At 58.0% G+C, this 19,464-nt stretch overlaps 3 protein-coding genes across 5 annotated transcripts in view; all 3 read left to right on the forward strand.

Annotated features, from left to right (window-relative positions):
* Positions 1-744: 744 nt before the first annotated feature.
* On the forward strand, positions 745-10,177 carry GMIP (GEM interacting protein). 3 transcript variants are annotated; one of them, XM_057541749.1, is made up of 21 exons: positions 745-881; positions 1,875-1,947; positions 2,409-2,484; positions 2,596-2,653; positions 2,953-3,078; positions 3,170-3,234; positions 3,346-3,453; positions 3,900-3,980; positions 4,063-4,233; positions 4,323-4,460; positions 4,819-5,006; positions 5,234-5,340; positions 5,415-5,504; positions 5,823-5,900; positions 5,969-6,123; positions 6,351-6,539; positions 6,648-6,785; positions 6,889-7,085; positions 7,416-7,803; positions 9,177-9,243; positions 9,377-10,177. In XM_057541749.1, exons 1-21 carry the CDS (start codon positions 863-865, stop codon positions 9,748-9,750), a joined length of 2,886 nt encoding a protein of 961 aa, XP_057397732.1. In that variant the 5' UTR covers positions 745-862; the 3' UTR covers positions 9,751-10,177. The 3 variants fall into 3 exon arrangements, with proteins under 3 accessions (XP_057397732.1, XP_007195462.1, XP_007195461.2); XM_007195400.3 differs by having other exon boundaries at positions 749-881; positions 1,863-1,947; XM_007195399.3 differs by having other exon boundaries at positions 765-881; positions 1,807-1,945.
* A 948-nt stretch (positions 10,178-11,125) lies between these two features.
* On the forward strand, positions 11,126-14,026 carry LPAR2 (lysophosphatidic acid receptor 2). Its single transcript, XM_057541262.1, has 3 exons — positions 11,126-11,195; positions 11,968-12,709; positions 13,406-14,026. Exons 2-3 carry the CDS (start codon positions 11,968-11,970, stop codon positions 13,717-13,719), a joined length of 1,056 nt encoding a protein of 351 aa, XP_057397245.1. The 5' UTR covers positions 11,126-11,195; the 3' UTR covers positions 13,720-14,026.
* Positions 14,027-17,204: 3,178 nt separating this feature from the next.
* Positions 17,205-19,464, forward strand: part of PBX4 (PBX homeobox 4) — a 50,039-nt gene continuing 47,779 nt past the window's right edge. Inside the window, 1 exon segment of the mRNA XM_057538364.1 lies at positions 17,205-17,335. Within this exon segment, the coding sequence (XP_057394347.1) occupies positions 17,205-17,335 (131 nt within the window).

The following is a 19,464-nucleotide window of genomic DNA, read 5'->3' on the forward strand; positions in this document are numbered from 1 at the left end:
AAAGTGGGAAAGGGGCTGGGACCAGCTGTGAGCATCAGGTGGGCCCTGAACACTGGCCAAGGTTTCTGGAGGGGTGGGGGTGCCAGACCCCATCCAGCAGAGGGGCTGCTAGGGTCACATGGAATCCTTGAGGCAATTTGAGGCAACCAGAAGGGGAGCACTCTGGACTTGGGGTTTGCTGGGGATGATTCTTGCAGGGGCTCAGGGCGAGGGTCTCTGTGCCCTCCGTGCCTGAGAGAGGTGCTAAGGGCGCTCTGGCTCTGCTTTAACTGGGTCTTCAAGAGCCTGATCCAGCACTGAGCATTACTGGGTGTCCCCCAATTTTATCTCCAGCCCCAGCGTGTTAGGGGACTTCAGTTTCAACTGGAATCAGGCAGGACATCATACCTCCAACCAGGGGGCTCCCATTGCCCCAGCCAGGTTAGGATGAGTTCAGAGGTCCAAGAGACCCCTGGGCAGGGGCGTCATTGGGTCGTAGAACGTGAAAGGTTTGGGACAGGCTCCTCAGGCCAGGCAGACTCTGTGGACTCACTGCAAGGGTAGTGTGCTGGGGTTTGGGGACCCCGCAAAGATGGGGAGGGGAACCCTGGCCGGGATGGAGTCATTTCGGCAGGTCACTCAGGAGGTCCTGGCCCAGCCGCATACCCAGCCGCTCAGGCAGGGGGAGTGGTCCGCGCTTCCCTGCCTAGAGGGTGTGGCCGACCAGCAGAGGCGTGGTTGGGGGCGGGGCCTCCGCGAGGCGGGGCGACGCGGAACCCGGGCAGCGGCGGCCGCGGCAGGAAATCGGGGCTGGGCCCCGCCGGCGCCGGCGCGCGATTCCATCCCAATCCCCGTCCCAGCCGAGCGATCCTAGGGCCGGACCATGGACTCAACAGAGCCGGGTAGGCGGTCCGGGATACGGGATCAGAGAGGGGCCTCCCCCGACAGTATCCTACTTCCTAAATCAATGAGGGGCCCCGCCTATCCCTCTCCGTCCAGAGAGCCGGGAGAGGAGTTTCTGAATGGGAAGGACACGGGGATGCTCCACTGTGGGAACCCCCAAGCTGAGGGGGGCCCGGGACACCAGTCCCTGATCCCCCCTCCCCCTTTGCAGTCTTCACCCCGGATGCCTGGGGGAGGGGGCCCAGGAAGGGGAAGTGGCCGCTTCTGCTTCTGATATTTGTGATGGGGGCAGGGTGTCACGACCGCTGATGGAGAGGGCAACGCGGCAGGATCCCCACCCGGCTACTCCATTGCCCGGGGAGGGGAACATGCTGATCTGGGCGCCCTAGAAGTGGTGCCTGCGACAGAAATGTGGCAAGGTCCGACTTCGTTTCCGCCTGTCTTTGTGTCTCTGCTTTGCATATTGATTGTCATTTGGTCTTTATGCCTCTTGTGGTTTCAGGCTGCCTGTGTGTGTTTCTGTGGCAGGCCATGTGCCGTTCTGTCCCACGTGTATTTCCATCTGTCTGGGCTGAGGTCCATGTGGTTCCATTGTCAAGCCGGCTCTGTCCCGGGAGACAGTGTGGTTGTATCTAGGACGTCTGTTTTGTCGCTTTGCTTCTGGGCCCATGCATGTGTGGGTGTCTCTGCTCCTCTAAGCAGCTGTCTCTGTGTTGGGTTGTGCCTGAGTCCATCTGCCTGTCCCAAGTCGGGCCCCACCCAAGCCCACACTCCCTCCATCCCAGCTCAGACACCCACACCATCCTATTCTCCCCATGGGAACAGAACTCTCTCTCTCTTCCCTTTCCCTCCCTCTCTTTTCTCTCTCTCTCTCTCTCCACCCCACCCCACCCCCGCCCCGACCCTCCAAACAACCTGCCAAAGTGCGGTGGGTGGAGGGAGGCTTCCGCTGGCCCATGTGTGATACTCCCCTCCCCAAGGGCTACCCTCAGCTCCTGAGAGCAGGAAGAGGTACAGTGATATCTTCCGGAGCCTGGACAACCTCGAGATCTCACTCGGGAACGTGTGAGTCTGTGCCTGAGTAACCCCAAATTCCACCAGGATCCCCCAAATCCCTAACCATTTAGGTGCCTGAAACCCCATTAGGAACCTGCAACTTCTGGATCCTCAAAACACCTGAATATACCAAAATTCAACCCCCCAAATCCACCTGAAATCGCCGAAGTGATACTAGGGCCCCCACGTATCCTTCTTGTGACCCTTGTGACCCCTTAAAACATTTGAGAGCTTTATAATCCCACTCTGAACCCCAAAGTTACCTGGGATCCTTCAAATTCTATCTCAAGTCCCATAATAAAAAGCTCACCTACTTTCCCCCCTAAAGCCCCATCCCTCAGGACTCCCAGATACAATAGATGTCACGGAGGTGATATCTAGGACCATCCCCAAACTGCCCTGGGGCCCCCAGCACCCCTAGGTGGGACAGACTGGGTGGAGGGTGGCATCCTGACACCCTTACCTCCCAGGACCCTTGAGATGCTGGCTGGAGACCCTGTGCTTTCAGGAGACCCAGAACCTGACAAGACCCCCACAGCCACTTTGGTGAGGGATGGGACCAAGGGGACAGGGAGGAGGGGACCTCGGACGAGGGGGTCTGAGGAAGGTGGAGCCCCTGCCCTGCTTGTTCCTGAATGCTGTCTCCCTCCCCCTCAGACGAGTGAAACCAACCGTTGGAGTGGTCCCTCCCCAGAGGATCCTGCACCCCTTACAGGTAGAGGGGCTTTGAGGCCAGGGGAGTGGGGGGGGGGGCCGAAAGGAGTCCTTCCGTCATCAACTGCCTGTTCCATGCACCAGGGACACGGCAGTGCACACAACAGATCTGAACCCCTGTACTCAGGGAGCCCCCAGTCTGAGTGGAGAATCAGTGTAAAACAACCTGGACAAATGAAAACAAGGGGGTGTTTGCGGAAGCCATAGGGTGTAGAACAGGGTCCACTGGTCTGGTTTGAGGGCTCAGGGAAGGCTTCCACGGGAGGGTTCAGAGGTCAGAGGTCCAACCGTCTGCCCCAGGGGAGGAACTGGACTTGCGGCTCATTCGGACCAAGGGGGGTGTGGATGCAGCCCTGGAGTATGCTAAGACCTGGAGCCGCTACGCCAAGGAGCTGCTGGCCTGGACTGAGAAGAGAGCCAGCCATGGTGAGGACCCCTCCTACCGGGTCCCAGGCCCTGCCCAGACCCTGCAGCGCTCACACTCTGCCTGACTCAGACTCCTGCTGTCTGCCCCCAGAGCTGGAGTTTGCCAAAAACATCATGAAGATTGCTGAGGCTGGAAAGGTGTCCATCCACCAGCAGGTAGCCATGAGCACACCCCCCCCCCCAGAGCCCAATCCCTCCAGAATCCCAGCCAGATACCCCTAGATCCTTAGCATTCTCCAACACCAGACGGCCTCTCCCCACCCTCAGAGCCACATGCCACTGCAGTACATCTACACCCTGTTTCTGGAGCACGACCTCAGCCTGGGAGCCCTGGCCATGGAGACAGTGGCCCAGCAGAAAAGAGACTACTACCAGGTGAGGGGGCCCTTCATGCATTATTCCATCCACAGCCACCTGGAGGAAGGCACCGTTACCATCAGCACCATTTGCTGATGAGGAAGCTGAGACCCAGGGATGCTGAGGAACTTGCCCAAGGTTACCCAGCAGAGATTCGAACCAGGCTTCCTGTGCTATTGCAAAACCGTGCTTTTGTTCTTCTGCGGGCCACGGGGCGAGGTGCCAAGTGTGCCCAGGAAGAGAGCCTTGGCATCTTTGCGTCCAGGCACAAAGGATGGAGGTGACCACTGAGACTCCTTCTGGAGACACCGGGCTGGGGGAGGGCAGAGGTCTTCTGGGTGAGAAGACCCAGGAGAGAGGGTGCAGACCCAGAAAAGAGTCCAGAGGATGAAAGACATGTGACCCCAGTGAATGGAATGATCGAGTAGCCCTGAGGCAGCATCCCCATTCTCCATCCTTCCCAGCCCCTGGCTGCCAAACGGACTGAGATTGAGAAGTGGCGGAAGGAGTTTAAAGAGCAGTGGATGAAAGAACAGAAGCGGATGGTAAGGTCTAGGGTGGGGCCTGGGGAAGCGGGCTGGGGGAGGAGATGAAGAAGCAGTGACCGCGTCCCTCCTCCGCCCACAGAACGAGGCGGTGCAGGCACTGCGGCGGGCCCAGCTCCAGTATGCGCAGCGCAGCGAGGACCTCCGGGTGCGCTCCCAGGCGTCCCCCGAAGACCCGGCCCCCCAGGCCCAGCCGGGACCCAACAAGCAGCAGGAGCGGCGGCGGCGCTCTCGAGAGGAGGCCCAGGCCAAGGTGGGGACTCGGCCCCGTGCCCCCCTGTGCTTCGGCGCCCCCGGTCCCACGATCTGTCCCACACACGCTCCCTGCGTTGGTCCCTCCAGGCGCAGGAGGCCGAGGCGCTGTACCAGGCCTGCGTCCGCGAGGCCAATGTGCGGCAGCAGGACCTGGAGGCCGCCAAGCAGCGGATCGTATCACACGTGCGCAAACTGGTGCTGCAGGGGGACGAAGTGCTGAGGCGGGTGAGGCCCTAACCCGACGGCTGCCCACCACACTCATTCGCCCCGGTTGGGCGCCCCCTGCCCCTAAACCGCCTCCAGGGCACCAGGACCCGCTCCTTCTCGCTGGACAGCCAGTTCCCGCCCCCAGACCCTGACTGCACTTCCCCCTCGGCCCCCTCCCAGGGGGTCCTACCCCCAAGATGACCCACCCTGGTTCTAACCACACCCCCAACCCCAGCTGCACGCTCCTGTCCCTAAGCCGCCTCCCACTGCCCGGCCCCGCCCCCAAGCCTGGACCGAGCTGGTATCTCTCAGGGTCAGGCCACGCCCCAGGCTCCCAGTCCCAGCCCCTCTCTCACCCGAGGCCTCCGCCCCACAGGTGACCCTGGGATTGTTCGGGCTGCGAGGGGCTCAGGCAGAACGCGGCCCCCGCGCCTTCGCCGCCCTGGCCGAGTGCTGCGCGCCCTTTGAGCCGGGCCAGCGATATCAGGAGTTCGTGAGGGCGCTGCGGCCCGACGCCCCGCCGCCCCCGCCACCAGCCTTCTCTTTCCAGGAGTTCACGCACAGGTGGGTCCCCAGGAGCGGGGTCAGGTAGGAGCCAAGCGGGTGGGTGGGGTTGTCCCAGTCGTGGGAGACTTGGGAATTTGAGGTTACTGCACTGGGGGCCACGATGCTCATGGCCATAAGGGCTTGCAGACCCAAGTACTTGGAGTTGGGGCCTAAACGGGATGCCAGGGTGATGTCATCCCAGGCCAGTTTCCTGGTTATCAGAGCCCTCAAACCTCTCCTTTCAGTTCCCCTCTGGACACAAGAAAGAAGCTCTCTGGAGCCCCACCTCCACCGCTGGATGAGAGTGCAGCTGAGCCGGGCCCTTGGGAGGACACTGGCACAGGCTGGCAGGGTGAGTGCCGTGAAGGGCAGGCAGGAGTGGTGCTGGGGCAGGAGGCCCTACCTAACTGACCTGTCCCCTCCTAGGAACTCTGGGCCCCACTCTGGCCAGTGATGTGGACAGCATGGGTGGTGGCAGCGAGTCTCGGTCCCAGGACTCTCCCACTTCCAGCCCAGGTGGGACCATCCTTCAGCCCCTGGCCAGGCTCTGACCCTCAATCTCAAACCCATTCTTTGACCTCTGACCTACCGTGCAACCCTGACCTATTTTCTCAACCTCTGACCCGTTCTCTTGATCCAACTTCTGAACCACCCCCCAGGTTCTTCAACCCCTAACTCCTGACCTGTCTGACCCACCCCCTCCTGACCTCTGACCCTTTCCCCAAGGGCATCTGTGGGTGGTTTTGGAAGGCTGAAAACCAGGAATGTTTCCTTAGCCTTGGAGCCTCCCCATGACCTCTGTGACCCCCAACCTCTGTAACCCTCTGACTCCAGGCTCTGGCACGAGGCGGCTGGTGAAGGTCTCATCTATAGGCACCGAATCTTCAGATGACTTTGAGGAGCGAGACCCTGGTGAGGCTGGAAGCAGGTAGGGGTGGGGTGGGGGTGGACTAGGCACTCCTGACCCTGTCTCCCTGCAGACCTGGGAGATGGGCTGGAGAACGGGCCAGGCACCCCGTTCAAGAAGTGGACACTGTCCAATGCGGCCCAGACCCACCGGCTGCGGCGGCTGCGGGGCCCAGCCAAGTGCCGAGAGTGCGAGGCTTTCATGGTCAGCGGAACCGAGTGCGAGGAGGTGTGGCCTGGGCCGATGACCTAATGACCTCTGCTGAACCCCAGTGACCTCTCTGACCCCAGGCATCTCTCTGACCTGAGATCCCTAAGACCTTCCCACCCCTGGGACCTGCCCTGATCTGATGATCTCCTATGAGCCCCCTGCCCCTGCTCCCTCAGGATCCCTATGACCCTCTCTTCCCCCAGTGACCCCCGATGACCTCCCTGACCCTGTGACCTTTCCCTCAGTGCTTTCTGACCTGCCACAAGCGCTGCCTCGAGACTCTACTGATCCTTTGCGGACATAAGCGGCTCCCAGCCCGGACCCCCCTCTTTGGGGTCAACTTCCTACAACTGCCCAGGGACTTCCCGGAGGAGGTGCCCCTTGTGATCACCAGGTGCACCACCGAGATAGAACAGCGCGCCCTGAGTGTGCAGGTGCCGCCTTGACCCTTGACCCTTGACCACCCCCAAGAGTGAGTGACCCAGCCCTCTCAATGGCCAGATTGCAAGCCAGCTGTCCAACTTCCCACCCCTGCCCTTCAGGGCATTTATAGGGTCAGCGGGTCCCGGGTCCGCGTGGAACGGCTATGCCAGGCTTTTGAGAACGGCCGAGCATTGGTTGACCTGTCAGGGAACTCACCTCACGATGTCTCGAGTGTTCTCAAGCGATTCCTCCAGGAGGTGGGTGCTCAGCAGCTCAGGAGTCAGAGGCCGGGTGGGCTCAGACTGAGGACCCTCTGCAGCCCACCCACACCCATGTCCCCCCCTGCCATTCCACCCCCAGCTCACTGACCCCGTGGTCCCCTTCCACCTCTACGACGCCTTCATCTCTCTGGCTAAGACCCTGCATGCAGACCCTGGGCACGACCCTGGGACCCCCAGCCCCAGCCCTGAGGTTATCCGCTCGCTGAAGACCCTCTTGGTGCAGCTGCCTGACTCTAACTACAACACCCTGCGGCACCTGGTGGCCCATCTATTCAGGTGTGCACTGTCCTTGACCTTGACACGTGACTTCTGACCTGAGGCATGGATCCAGGACTCCTTCCTTGGACATGTGACCACTGACCCCTGACACTGACCTCTGACCTTTGAATGTGTTTTCTGAGCTCTGAAACTTAATACATGACTCCTGACTTTGGATGCTGACCCCTGACCCCCATCACCAGGCATGTGGCTCCTGGTCGTACACAATGACTGGGACCACTTACCCATGACTTGGGCAAGTCGCCACTAGCCTGGCTTGCAGATCCTACCCGATGACCAATAACCATACCCTCTGTGCCCTGACCCTTCTCCTCACACTGTCCCCAGGGTGGCTGCACAGTATGAGGAGAACAAGATGTCTGCCAACAACCTGGGCATTGTGTTTGGGCCGACACTGTTGCGGCTGCCGGACGGTCCAGGGGTAGCCAGCGCCGGCCCTGTCACCTGCCTGCTAGACTCCGTGCACCAGGCCCAGCTCATCGAGTTCCTCATTGTACACTATGAGCAGATCTTCGGGATTGATGACCTCCTCCTGGCCACTGAGCCCCTGCCCCGAGACCCCAGCCCACCCCCTACGACCCTCCCAACCAGCCCCCAGCCACCACACTCACAACCTGCCCTGGATGCCCTGCCCATATTCCTAGCCTCGGACCCCAACCCAGACACCATGCCCCTTAGTGCCCTGGAGAAGCATCCTGAGACCACACCCACAGAGGTAGGAACCTGCTGGGCCCACAGACATGGGGAGAGCCTTCTCTCAATTTAATCCTCTCACTCTCTCTCCTGTCTTCCTTCCTTCCTTTCCCTTGAAAATTTTCTATTTCATTCCCTTTCTCCTTTCCTTATTTACCCTGCACTCATTCTGAAAGGAAAGGTAAGGAATGGAGTGGTGGGAAATAATGGAGTAACAACAGGGTAGAGCCTTGCAGAAATATTAATATGAGTACCATTCATTCCTTCAACAGAATATTTATTGAACACCTACTATGTGCCAAGCGTTGTTCTAGGCATTTTTCTAGCCATCAGTTAGCAAAATATTCAAAGATTCCATCCTCTTGGTTGCCTACCTTCTAGTGGGAAAGAAACCAACAATAAACAAGAAATATGATACAAAGTCAGTTATACAGGATGTTACAAGGTGATGAATACTATAGAAAAAAGAAAGGGTAGGGTGAAGTAGGGGACATCAAGGGCACCAAGGTGAGAGGTGGTGGGCAGTTTGTAGCAGTAAACAGGATGCTGTGAGTGGGTCTCATGGAGAAGATGGGTTTGAGCAAAGACTGGAGGGATGTGAGGGGGGAGTAAGCCAGGTGGAGATCAGGGGAAGGGTGTTCCAGGCAAAGGGAACAGCCAGTACAAAGGCCCTGAGGTGGGACCATGCCTGGTGTGTTCAGGGCACAGCCCCATGCTGTAATGAATGAGTGAGGGGAAGGTGGAAGGAAGTGAGGCCAAAGAGGGGTGTGCAAACCTCCATTGACTGCACGCCTACAATGCAGGGGTGCTTGCATAGTAATTGCCCTAAGAGGTAAATACTGTTAATGAAAACCATTTACAGATGAGACTCTTAGGGGAGGCTTCCTGACCCTCAGATCCTGATACACTCACCATTCCCGAGAGCTAGGATCTCCCCTGCAGCACCCCAGAGCTGGGAAAGCTGCTGCTGGTGAGGTGTGGGACTCTGAGAACTGGAATACCTCAGAAAGTGCCTGGGACACAGAGAAAGAATTCCAACTGCTATTAGCATTTAGCTAAAGCATGAACTAAAAGATATTCAGGTAAGCTAAAAAGCAGGCCTGAAATTGCAGAAAGTAGAGCAGGATGAAGACCGGTAGTTCACGCATTCCTAATGCAGAGAAGGCTGTCACTTTCTGGGCTGGTCCTCTGTTGAACAAAGGCATTCCTGCCCTCACAGAGCCCACAGTTGAGATTAATGACACTGCTCTTCACAGGAGGACAAGCAGTACACTCTCAAGGGCATCATCTCTCCCCAGATACCAAAACTGCAAGGGAACTTTTGCATGTCTACGAGTCTCTCGAAGAACTGGCATTTTATTGCTGGAGGTCGCATTCTTGGGTTTCTTCTTGCAGATTCCAACTCTACAGAGGGACCAGGAAGAGGAAGTAACCAAAGACACCAAAAATGAGGGAGAGGAAGGTGAGTGCGTTGTGGGGTAGCCCAGGGGTTCTGGAGTTGCCCCTGCCTTGGGGTAGCTTGGCTGAGTGATGACAATGGGGGGGTGTATCCAGAGGACTTAAGCGTGCTCAGCATTGACCACCCTATCCCACAGTGTCCAGCCAAGGCCCTGAGGACTCACCCCTGGGGACACAGTCCCGTGGCCACTTCAGCCGCCAGCCAGTGAAGTATCCCCGGGGGGGTGTACGGCCTGTCACCCACCAGCTGTCCTGCTTGGCCCTGGTGGCTTCCAAACTGTGCGAGGAGACCCCTGTCACATCAGTGCCCCAAGGGAGCTTGCGGAGGCCAAGACCCGGCCCTGCCGCCACCTCCCGTGAGGGCAGCCCTCTGCGCCGCACCCCACTGCCCAAGCATTTTGAGATCACGCAGGAGACAGCCCGGCTACTCTCCAAGCTGCACAACGAGTCTGTGCCCAAGGCCACCTGCTGCCCAGGCACCCAGCCTGAGGAAGCTGAGGACCATTTCTGACTATCCCAGCACTCTGACCAAGAAGCCCAGGACTGAGAAGATGGGCCCAACATCCCAGGAGTTCAATGTTGGGGCGTCTGGAGAGTTCCTATGGGGAAAGACTACATGGCCTAGGGGAGAACTAAAACCCCTTCAGCAGCAATGTACCAGGATCCCCCCCCCCCTACTAGACACAGGTCAATGTCAAGCGACAGGGCCACTCAGGTTCAAAGGTCACTCAGGATCAATACAGATCATGGGATCCTTGAGGTCCACCCTAGTCTCTGACCGGTGGGATAGGGGTGCTTTTTGCTACTTTGGTTGTTGCCACTCCCCCATCTCTGTCTGCCTCCTTAGCTGATCCCAAGTGACCAGATATATTGGAGGGTGTGGGCAACCCAGACTCAACATCCTGCCTGGGGTCTGGTGGCCTCTGAATAAACTGTGTCCTTTATACCCTTGAGTGTCTTTCTTTGCCAGGGAAGGGTGACAGGGGAGAGGTCGGTGAGGCAGCATCCTTTCGCCCCATTTTACCGACCAGGGAAACCAAAGCCCCCTTTCTTTCATCTCAGAACACCCCTGAGCACCTGCATGCAGTAGAGGCTGGGCCTGGGCACCTGGCTGAGTCACACAGGGCCGGCCCTCCCGGAGCTCAGCGTGCGATCCGGTCCTGCACAATCAAACAAACATAACTAAGTGCAGATAACCGAGACAATGGGGCTGTGTGCTCTGGGCCGTGGGAGTCCAGGGCCGCCACAGGCGTGGGCCGGGCAGGGAACAGCGCTGCCGGGGGCGGGATTTCGAGAAACCTGAGTGCGGCCGGAGAGTCAGCTGGGGCCAGAGAGGTCGGCGGGGCTAGGGAGGCCGGGGCGTGCGGTAGCTCTAGGCCTGCATAGCCGAGGAGGGGCTGGGGTCGCGGCGGTGGGAGCCGGGTCGGATCGGGGCGTGGCTTAGAACTCGGCGACGGATTGGACACGAGGGAGCGGGCGGGGTGGGGCCGGGGCAGGGGCGCCGACCCTGAGACCACCCGGAGGTGGGCCCGGGCGGCGCCAGGTCACGGCGGGAAATCTCGGGCAGCGAGTGAGCCCCGCGAAGGCCCAAAACTGCGGCCGCGTGAGGTGTGCGGGGACTCGGGGTGGGGGTCCCGCGCCGGAAGTGGAGAGGGGCGACCGAGGAGACGCGAGGCGGAGAGGAAATAGGGGAGCTGCAGTTCCGGGCGACCCTGTCCCCGCCGCGGCAGCAGAAGAGAGGTTCCTCCAGGTGGTGGGGACCGGGCGGGGCGCGGCTCCCCCAGGTGGTGGGGGCGGGGCGCTGCGGCGGGGGCGGGGTGGCGGGACCCCGCCTCCAGCCCTCTCTTGGCCGCTCCCGCCAGGCGCACCCAGACGCTCTTCTGCTCCAGCCTTCGTCGCCCGGTCATGGGTCTTGGGCGCGAGGCCACCCTGTCTGCGGCGTGACGGGCGGCTCAGGTGAGACCCGCGGGGCCTGGGGAGGGCGCGGCACGTGCTGCGGGGCCCGGGCGCCGCCCCCTCCTCTCCTACCTCTTCCTCTTCCTCCCCCAACCTGGGGGCCCCCAGAGGCCCGGCCTGCTGCCGCCTTCCTGACCGCCCCTTTTGTCCCACTCGGAACGGCCCGATGCCCCGCCTGCTTCGGGAGCGCTCGCGCCCAAAGCCCGCCGCCCAACTTACGGGGCTGCCTCACTGCCCCCAATCTAATTGCCCGAGTCACTTCCATGTCCCAACACCGACCTCCTGCAAGGTCCTAGCAGTGGCCCCACCCTGCGCACACACGCCCCCTTGGCTCCGCTCCCTGCACTGACCCCAACACCAAACTGACCCTCCCTTGCCTGCTTTCACAGCCCACACCCCTTTGTCCTGCCCTAACCAACCCCCCCCCCCACACACACACACAGATTGGTCACAGGTTGGCGCCGCGTGGGCAAATGAGTTTTGTTTTGATTCTTTAGGTTAAAAATAAAACCCCCCAGTCGTTTGATTTGGGAGATACCTTTCTAAGAGTCTAATTTATTAGTAATTAAGCAACAACTGCCCCACCCCACCCCCGAACTCACGGAGCTTGCTTTTCCAGGTCACGCTGGTCCCTACCACCACCACTTTGACCTCACGCATGTGAGTTTGAGACCCTTGCCCTTCCTGTCCTAACCCTCCCTCTGGCTGCTGCTTCCTCCTGTGTCCTTCCAACAAGGACCTTCTGTACTGACCTTTCCCTCTGTGCCCCCAGATGGTCACCATGGGCCAGTGCTACTACAATGAGACCATCGGCTTCTTCTACAATAACAGCGGCAAGGAGCTCAGCTCCCACTGGCGGCCCAAAGATGTGGTTGTGGTGGCCCTGGGGCTGACTGTCAGCGTGCTGGTGCTGCTGACCAACCTGCTGGTCATCGCGGCCATCGCCTCCAACCGTCGCTTCCACCAGCCCATTTACTACCTGCTTGGCAACCTGGCCGCAGCTGACCTCTTTGCCGGTGTAGCCTACCTCTTCCTCATGTTCCACACAGGCCCGCGCACAGCCCGGCTCTCACTTCAGGGCTGGTTCTTGCGGCAGGGCCTGTTGGACACGAGCCTGACGGCGTCCGTGGCCACACTTCTGGCCATCGCCGTGGAGCGGCACCGCAGTGTGATGGCCGTGCAGCTGCACAGCCGCCTGCCCCGAGGCCGGGTCATCATGCTCATCGTGGGCGTGTGGGTGGCCGCGCTGGGCCTGGGGCTGCTGCCCGCCCACTCCTGGCACTGCCTCTGTGCCCTGGACCGCTGCTCGCGCATGGCCCCCCTGCTCAGCCGCTCCTACCTGGCCGTCTGGGCCCTGTCCAGCCTGCTCGTCTTCCTGCTCATGGTGGCTGTCTACACTCGCATTTTCTTCTATGTGAGGCGGCGGGTGCAGCGCATGGCAGAGCATGTCAGCTGCCACCCCCACTACCGTGAAACCACGCTCAGCCTGGTCAAGACTGTTGTCATCATCCTGGGTGAGTGGCACCCTGCTTCCCAACTCCTGCAAGACTGATAGAGCATGATGGGAGGGGATGATTTGGGTGGGGAATGTTCTCCAAGGAGGTGCTACCTGAGCAGAGGCAAGGCAAGAGTTCCAAGCAGAGGGAACAGAAGGTGACAGCCCCAAACAGGACCAGCCCAGTGTCTCCAAAGAGGGGAGAAGGCCCACGTGACTGGTCCGCAGGAAGAGAAGGTCAGCACAGCCTCAAAAGGCACAGACAGGAGTCATATTTTGTTCTGAGTTCCATGGGAAGCCCTTAAGAGTTCTTAGCCAGGAGTAATGAGGTCTGGCGGTTGAATGTAGAATGGTCTGAGCAGGGGAGGTGCACACACCACCGCCAAGAAACAAAGAGCAACTCTTCCTAATCGTTCCTTTTCCCCCACTGAGTAATCGGTCGGTCCCACAGTGACCTTTCCCCCAAAGAACAAATCTCCATGTAGAAATGTCCAGGGTCCTGTCCACTGTGTACCAGTTAGGAAAGGCTTCCCTCTGGCAGACAGTCAGAGAAAGGTTTCCCCTCTTAGCAGTGCTGCCCCATCATGCTGCAAAGGCAGCAAGACAGGCAGCTCTTCCCTACAAACTGCACAGCTGTCGCCCAAGCTCTGGAGACTACTCCAGTTCTGAGCCATTGCAACAGCTGGCCCTGCTCACATCAGGCTCCATCCCGCAGGGGCGTTTGTGGTCTGCTGGACACCGGGCCAGGTGGTGCTGCTTCTGGATGGTCTGGGCTGCAAGTCCTGCAACGTCCTGGCTGTGGAGAAATATTTCCTACTCTTAGCCGAGGCCAACTCGCTGGTCAACGCCGTGGTGTACTCATGCCGAGATGCTGAGATGCGCCGCACCTTCCGCCACCTCCTCTGCTGTCTGTGCCTTCGCCGGTCCACCCACGAGTCTGTTCGCTACACACCCTCCACCCAGACAGGCACTAGCACTCGCATCATGCTTCCTGAGAATGGCCATTCCCTGGTGGACTCCACCCTTTAGCTAACCTTGGACTTCAGCAGGGTACAGCAAATGCCAGAGCTCTACCCCTGGCCACTTGTGGGTGCGCCTGGCTCTACCCAATCTGCGGGCCAGACTTAAAGGCAGACCCTCAGTCTGGCTTGGAATGAAACCACTGCCAGCCCTACCCAGGCAGACAACTGTGCCTATCTCAGGGCCTGTGGGTTGGGGTCATCTAAGCGCCTGGGAGAGAGTTGAATGGGGTGCAGGAATCTGGCTCTTCAGTCATCTCAGGTTGCGGGGCTTTTTAACGGACACTTTTCTGTTTTTACTGCACATGCCTGGCAAGCCCTGTGGACTGCTTCCTTGTCCATGGTGGCATGGGTAGTAAAGGTGGGAGAGATGAGGGCCCCCTCAGGCCACGCTGCCCAGTGCAACAGGGTAACAAGGATGGACCATGGGTGCCCCATCTGCCTGAGGCTGATTGTTAAGGGGCACAGACTGAGGAGTGCTGAGCATGAGCTGGGAAAGGTTTATGGCCTCTTGCAGCCTCCAGTGGTCTTGCCTATCCCCATAACAATTAAGGGGGTCTACAAGGAGGGTGTAATATAAGGAGTAAACCTTTCCGCTCTGAGGTCTCCAAAGCCTTTTCTGTTGTAAGCTTAATCTGTCTGTCCCTGTGTCCCAGAGTTGTCTATCTCAGCTCAGGCTGAGCTGGGATCCTGCAACATGGCATCTCCTGGGCCCTGTTCCCATTCCCCTTTGGTCTCTGCATGGCTATTGCTCCATCTCTCTTGTTGTTCCCTTTTGCTTCTGTCTCCTCCACCTCTTTCCCTGCCTTCATCTTGCCACCTGCCTCTCTGTCTCCATCCTCTGGAGCCCAGAGTAGTCTCTGGCCTGTGTGAGGCTTCTCTCACCTGCCTGCCCCTTTGTCTGAGTCCAGATTGTTAATAGTCAGGTGTGTCCATCCCACTGCCCACTCCATCACCTACATACACACCTGTGGGCTTGGGGTAGTGGGGTCCATGGACCAGCATGCAGGATTTTAGAGTTGCCATTTCTCAAGCTTCTCTGATGTGCCTGGCACACTGATAAGCATTTTAGGTGCATTATTTAATCACCACCTGCATCTTGTGGCATAGGTATTATATATATTTTCATGTAAGGACAGTGGCTCAGAGAGATTGAAATTTGGCCCATGGTTACATAGTTTCCAAAGGGCACAGAGATACATCGAGGGACTAGAGAGGCCCCTGAGGAAAGGACTTCGGATTTCCACAAAGTCCGGAGTTGGTCAAAAGCTCAGCCTGGCTTTCCCCACTTCACCCTATGGTCTCAGATGTGCCAGACCCATGATGAGTCCCCTCTCAGATACACAGAGGCACTCTGCTAGACACGGAGTAAACCAGGATCTGGATTCTCTCTGCTTACATACCTAGCCAGAATTTGAACCCAGGCCTCCCATCAGAGGCTGAATTCTTAAACTACTAAAGCATGCATTGCCAAAGAACCAAAAACGTGTAGATCTTTCTACATTAAATGGGGCTGAGTTTCCCTTTGGGAAAACTCTCCCTGCCCTACAACAGCTCTGTGAGGAGGCAAGAACAAATTGGGGTGCTAAGTACTTCTCCAGGGTTCAAGGTAGGCAATGTGGCTCCTTGAGCCTGGGGCCTGAATCTCGGAAGTGATGACCTAGGCCAGCACCTTCAGCCACGTGGGTGGGTACATAGTCCTTGTCTCCAGGGGGCTCTAGGCCTTTTGGACAAAAGTATCACTTTGGGTGCCAAGGCAGCCAACCATTCCTATGGGGTGGGAACCCCTGATGGTCTCCAAAGGTAGCTCTGTTTCACCTGCTCTGAGCTGGCTGCTCTTGCATCAGCATCTTCCAGGTTCTAACCCACACTCTTCTGGTCTCCTTTGGGATCTTGTCCCATCAGTTTTTCCCTCTCTGTAGGTCTCTCCTCTCCACCAGGTGACTTAAGGTTTTTGTCTCAGATGGTCCCTGAAGCTCTCAACCCGTCCCCCCACCACTGTTCTCTGAAGGATGCCAAAGTTACCCACTACTTTTCAGATCTCCTGTGTGGTGCTGCACTAGTGGCTGACCTTTTGTACAGGGTACCAGCTCTCCATGGTCCCCACATGTTCTAGTACTTCCTGTTACTGGGGCCAAGTGTCAGGTTTCCTTCATCAAGGAGCTTTCCAGGTTGTTCTTACACTAGCCTACATCATTCATTTCCATTCCCTTTGGAGTGCCCGAATCTAATCAGACCAGTCGGTGTTTGCATTTCCTCTCCAGCAGCAATGGGAAGAAGATGGGCACTGTCCTGAAGGGTTCCCAGGAGGTTGAGGTCCCTTTATGAGCCTGGTCTGGAGTCTGTCCCCAGTGCAAACAGGCTCTAGGAGGTCCCATGACTTTGGAGAAGTGATTTATGTCCAAGAATAAATCCTTTTCTCTCGCACAAGAATCCTCTGATGGCAGGACTCCTAACAGCTAGAAACAAAGGCCTGTGAAGACTCGCTCTGATTTGAGGGTGCATCACAGGGTAGGTCCTCAGAAAGCATCCTTCACGTGCTAGCGGAATGCTGTAGAGCAAAAGAATGAATAAAGCAAGGTCACTCTTAAGCTGGACCTTGAAAGGTGAATAGAAGTGATTTCTGCAACTGAGAAAATCTCTCAGTTTTGACCTTCCAACCACCATCACCACACATACCCTTACCCCCTATGGAATATTAGAGGTGGGGGGAGGGGGAACCGGGAGGCCGGGAGCCCAAGTGACCCACCTGCTGGCACTGAGGCTGAGGGGAGCAGGCGTCTGGGGCTTCGGGCTTCTGGAGATGGATGGGGGTAGGGGTGTTGAGGGGTTCTGAGAGGCTAGGGAGGGTCTGAGAAGCAAGGGGTGGCTTGGAGGAAGAGTGCAGTGCTCTGAGAAGTTAAGACTCTGAGATGTGTAGGTCCCTGAGGAGTGGGAGGCTCTGAGACATGGGAGCCTGTGAGGAAGAGTGGGGTCTGAGGGGGGGACTGGCTCTGAGAAGTGAGGTCCCTGAGGAGTGGGGACTCTGAGGAGATGTGCGGGCTCTCTTAGAAGGGGGCGTTCTAAGGACGTGTGCGGTGTAAAGTGTCTCTGAGCAGGAATGGTTGAGGGAGGTGGAGATGTGGGAGGTGGGGTCTCTGAGGCACAGCAAAGCCGGCCTTGCCCTCTCCGGCTAGAGGAGGGTGGGGGTAGAAAGCGCCGTTGCCTCAGCAACCCCCAACAGAGTCCTAGGCAGATAGGAGGGGCTGTTAGGGGCGTGCCTGTGGGCGAGGCACGGCGGCCCGCGCGGCGGCGGTTGGCTGACGGAGATAGTAGGGCGTGTCCCTGGGCGGGGCGCGGTCGCCTGGCTGGCGGCGGTTGGCCGTAGGCGGAGGGGGGCGGGGCCCGGGGGCGCGCGTGGTAGGCGCACAGACGGCGGCAGTTGGCTACGACGTCCGCGTGAGCTCTCCAGGCTCGGCTGCTCCTTGGTTGAGCGCCTGCCAGGCCTCGCCGCTCATGGACGCCCCGCGCCGCCGCCCCCCTGCCCCGCGCCGCTCACCGCCCCGGCCCCCACCGGGCTCCGACACGGACGACGTCCTGCAGATCATGGCCATCACCGACCAGAGCCTAGACGAGGTGCAGGCCAGGTGCTGGTGCGGGCTCGGCGGGGGCCACCCAAAGTCGCTTCAGTGAAGGGGGCGGGCCGAGGGGCCAGGGCCGGGGCGGCTGGGGGCGTGAGGGGCGAGGAGGGTGCAGGGTGAGAGATGGGGTGGTGAGTCTGGGCGGAGAGGGAGAGGGCAGATGGGGGGGCGGGGGGTTTGAGGAGGACTGAAGGGGGGTTCTGAGGCCGAAGGGATGTTTGGAGTTAAAATGGAACGGATTGAAAGGGGGCTTATGGCGCTAAGCTGTGGGTGCTGGGTTTTAGGAGCTCATCTTGGGGTGAGAGGGATGGGTTTAAGGGGAGTTTGTGGATGGAGAGGTTTATGGTGAAAGGTGGTTTCAGGGTTTATGGATGTAAGGGGAAAGAGGAGTGTTGGGGGGTGTAAGGGCTGAGAGATGGGTGCACACGGGATTTGTGAAGGATGGACAACTAAATGGATCAGTGGTATTTATGAGGATGGGAAGTTCTGGGGGCAGGTAATGGAGAATGAGTTGTGGGAAATGGGACTCGGGAATGAAGAGATGGTGTGATTTGATTCGGGAAGCATCCAGAAAAAAGGTTAGTGGGGGAGCTGGATGGGGACGGAGGACCCCCTTTTTTATTAATTTGGTGAATATTTATTAGGCACTATGTGCGGGGCACGGAGCTGGGTGCTGACATAGTCACTGATCTCAAGCTCATGGTTTGAGGGAGGGAAAGTAAGTAGCAAAACTAAGTATAAGTTGTGCTAAAAGCTGTAAGTAAAGAGTTGGCAAGCTGTGGGAAGCCAGGAGAGGGCACAGCACCTTCAGAGTCCCGAAGGTGGGAAAGGGCAGGAAGAATGCAGAGCCAGGGACTGAAAGTCCCCAGTACAGCAGAGAGAGTCTGGAACCAGGATCACATGGGGCCAAGTCTCAGGAAAGAGTTTGGATTTTATTTCAGTTGCAGTGGGAAAATCACAGTGGTTTTAAGACCACGTGTCCCACTTAACCTCCACCCACCACTTGTCAGTGAGCCAGGATTGGTAAAATGTGCTTCACAAGGCAGCCCATTGTGTTTGGGGCCTGCTTGAATTATTAGAAGGTAGCAAAGCACAGAATGACGTTCTTTTGGAGGATGAGGTCTTGTTGAATGGGACTCGTTTGGGGGTAAGGGATGGTCCCTGTGGATGGGACCAGGGTGTAGTGGTGTGGACTGTGCAGTGCCTAGAACCTTCTAGTGAGGAGGGGTTACAAAGCCAGGTGAACAGCAGCCCCAGGAAAGGAGGAGGCAAGTAAAAGGTGGACATGGCAGGCATTTATTCTTCAAACTTTCTTGCCTTTGCTTCTTGTGGAATGTCGACTCTTTCCACAGTTTCACGGCCTCTATCTGGAAAGTTAAGAGTGTCACACACACATAACCCCACTGTACACCACTGGAGCATTGTGCTAGGTGCTACAGAAACCAAGATGGCTAAGATGTTCTCTGCCTTTTCAGAGCTCATTCAGAAGGAAGGTGTGTGGGAGACTAACTCATAAACAGTCATCATAATAGCAGTGTGCTGAGTAGAGGTAATTCCTGGCACAAAAGAGCTGGGCCAGGAGAGGGTGCCCTTCTGTGATGCCTTCTTCGCTAAGCCAGTCTGAGAGCAAGGGCATTGTTGTACTTTCCTTTGTATTCCCAGGGCTGTGCACAATGCCTGTTACCTAGCGTTCAGTGAAATTTTGTGGCACTTAGATTCTGGAAGGATTGGTAGGAGCTAGGGAAGGGGAAAAATGGGCTCTTCACACCCAGGAACCACAGAAGCAGTGCTTTGGGTGCTTGTGGAGCTACCTGTGTTCCTTCTGTTCTAGGCCAGGAGCTGCTTAAGGAGCGAACTCTGCTCAGATGTGGCCTTCCTCAGGCATGTGTCACCCTGCACTGCCCCGAGGCTGCTACTTTTTTCTTGTAACAATCTCTTGAGATTCTAGACTCCCCTAGGTAGGCTTAGAATGGAATGCAGTCAGTCACCTCTTCTTGCTGTTCTCAAAGAGAGTCGTTTTTCTTTTAAGGCTAAGAAACTGAACAGGGGGTCATTACACTTGCCTTACAACATAGCTGTTAGGTAGCTGATTCCTGGTTTCTTCCTGAGGTAGAAAGATCCCTGGAGCTTTTATT

This window comes from Balaenoptera acutorostrata, chromosome 2 (genome assembly GCF_949987535.1).
Source record: "Balaenoptera acutorostrata chromosome 2, mBalAcu1.1, whole genome shotgun sequence".
NCBI lineage: Eukaryota > Metazoa > Chordata > Mammalia > Artiodactyla > Balaenopteridae > Balaenoptera > Balaenoptera acutorostrata.

Excerpts from the sequence above, each read along its gene's own strand:
- GMIP (XM_007195399.3), top strand. Across the intron at positions 4,234-4,322 it reads GAGAGGAGGCCCAGGCCAAG|GCGCAGGAGGCCGAGGCGCT; the intron begins GTGGGGACTCGG and ends TGGTCCCTCCAG. Across the intron at positions 5,341-5,414 it reads CACTGGCACAGGCTGGCAGG|GAACTCTGGGCCCCACTCTG; the intron begins GTGAGTGCCGTG and ends GTCCCCTCCTAG.
- LPAR2 (XM_057541262.1), top strand. The coding sequence starts at position 11,968 with ATGGTCACCATGGGCCAGTGCTACTACAATGAGACCATCGGCTTCTTC. Across the intron at positions 12,710-13,405 it reads GACTGTTGTCATCATCCTGG|GGGCGTTTGTGGTCTGCTGG; the intron begins GTGAGTGGCACC and ends TCCATCCCGCAG.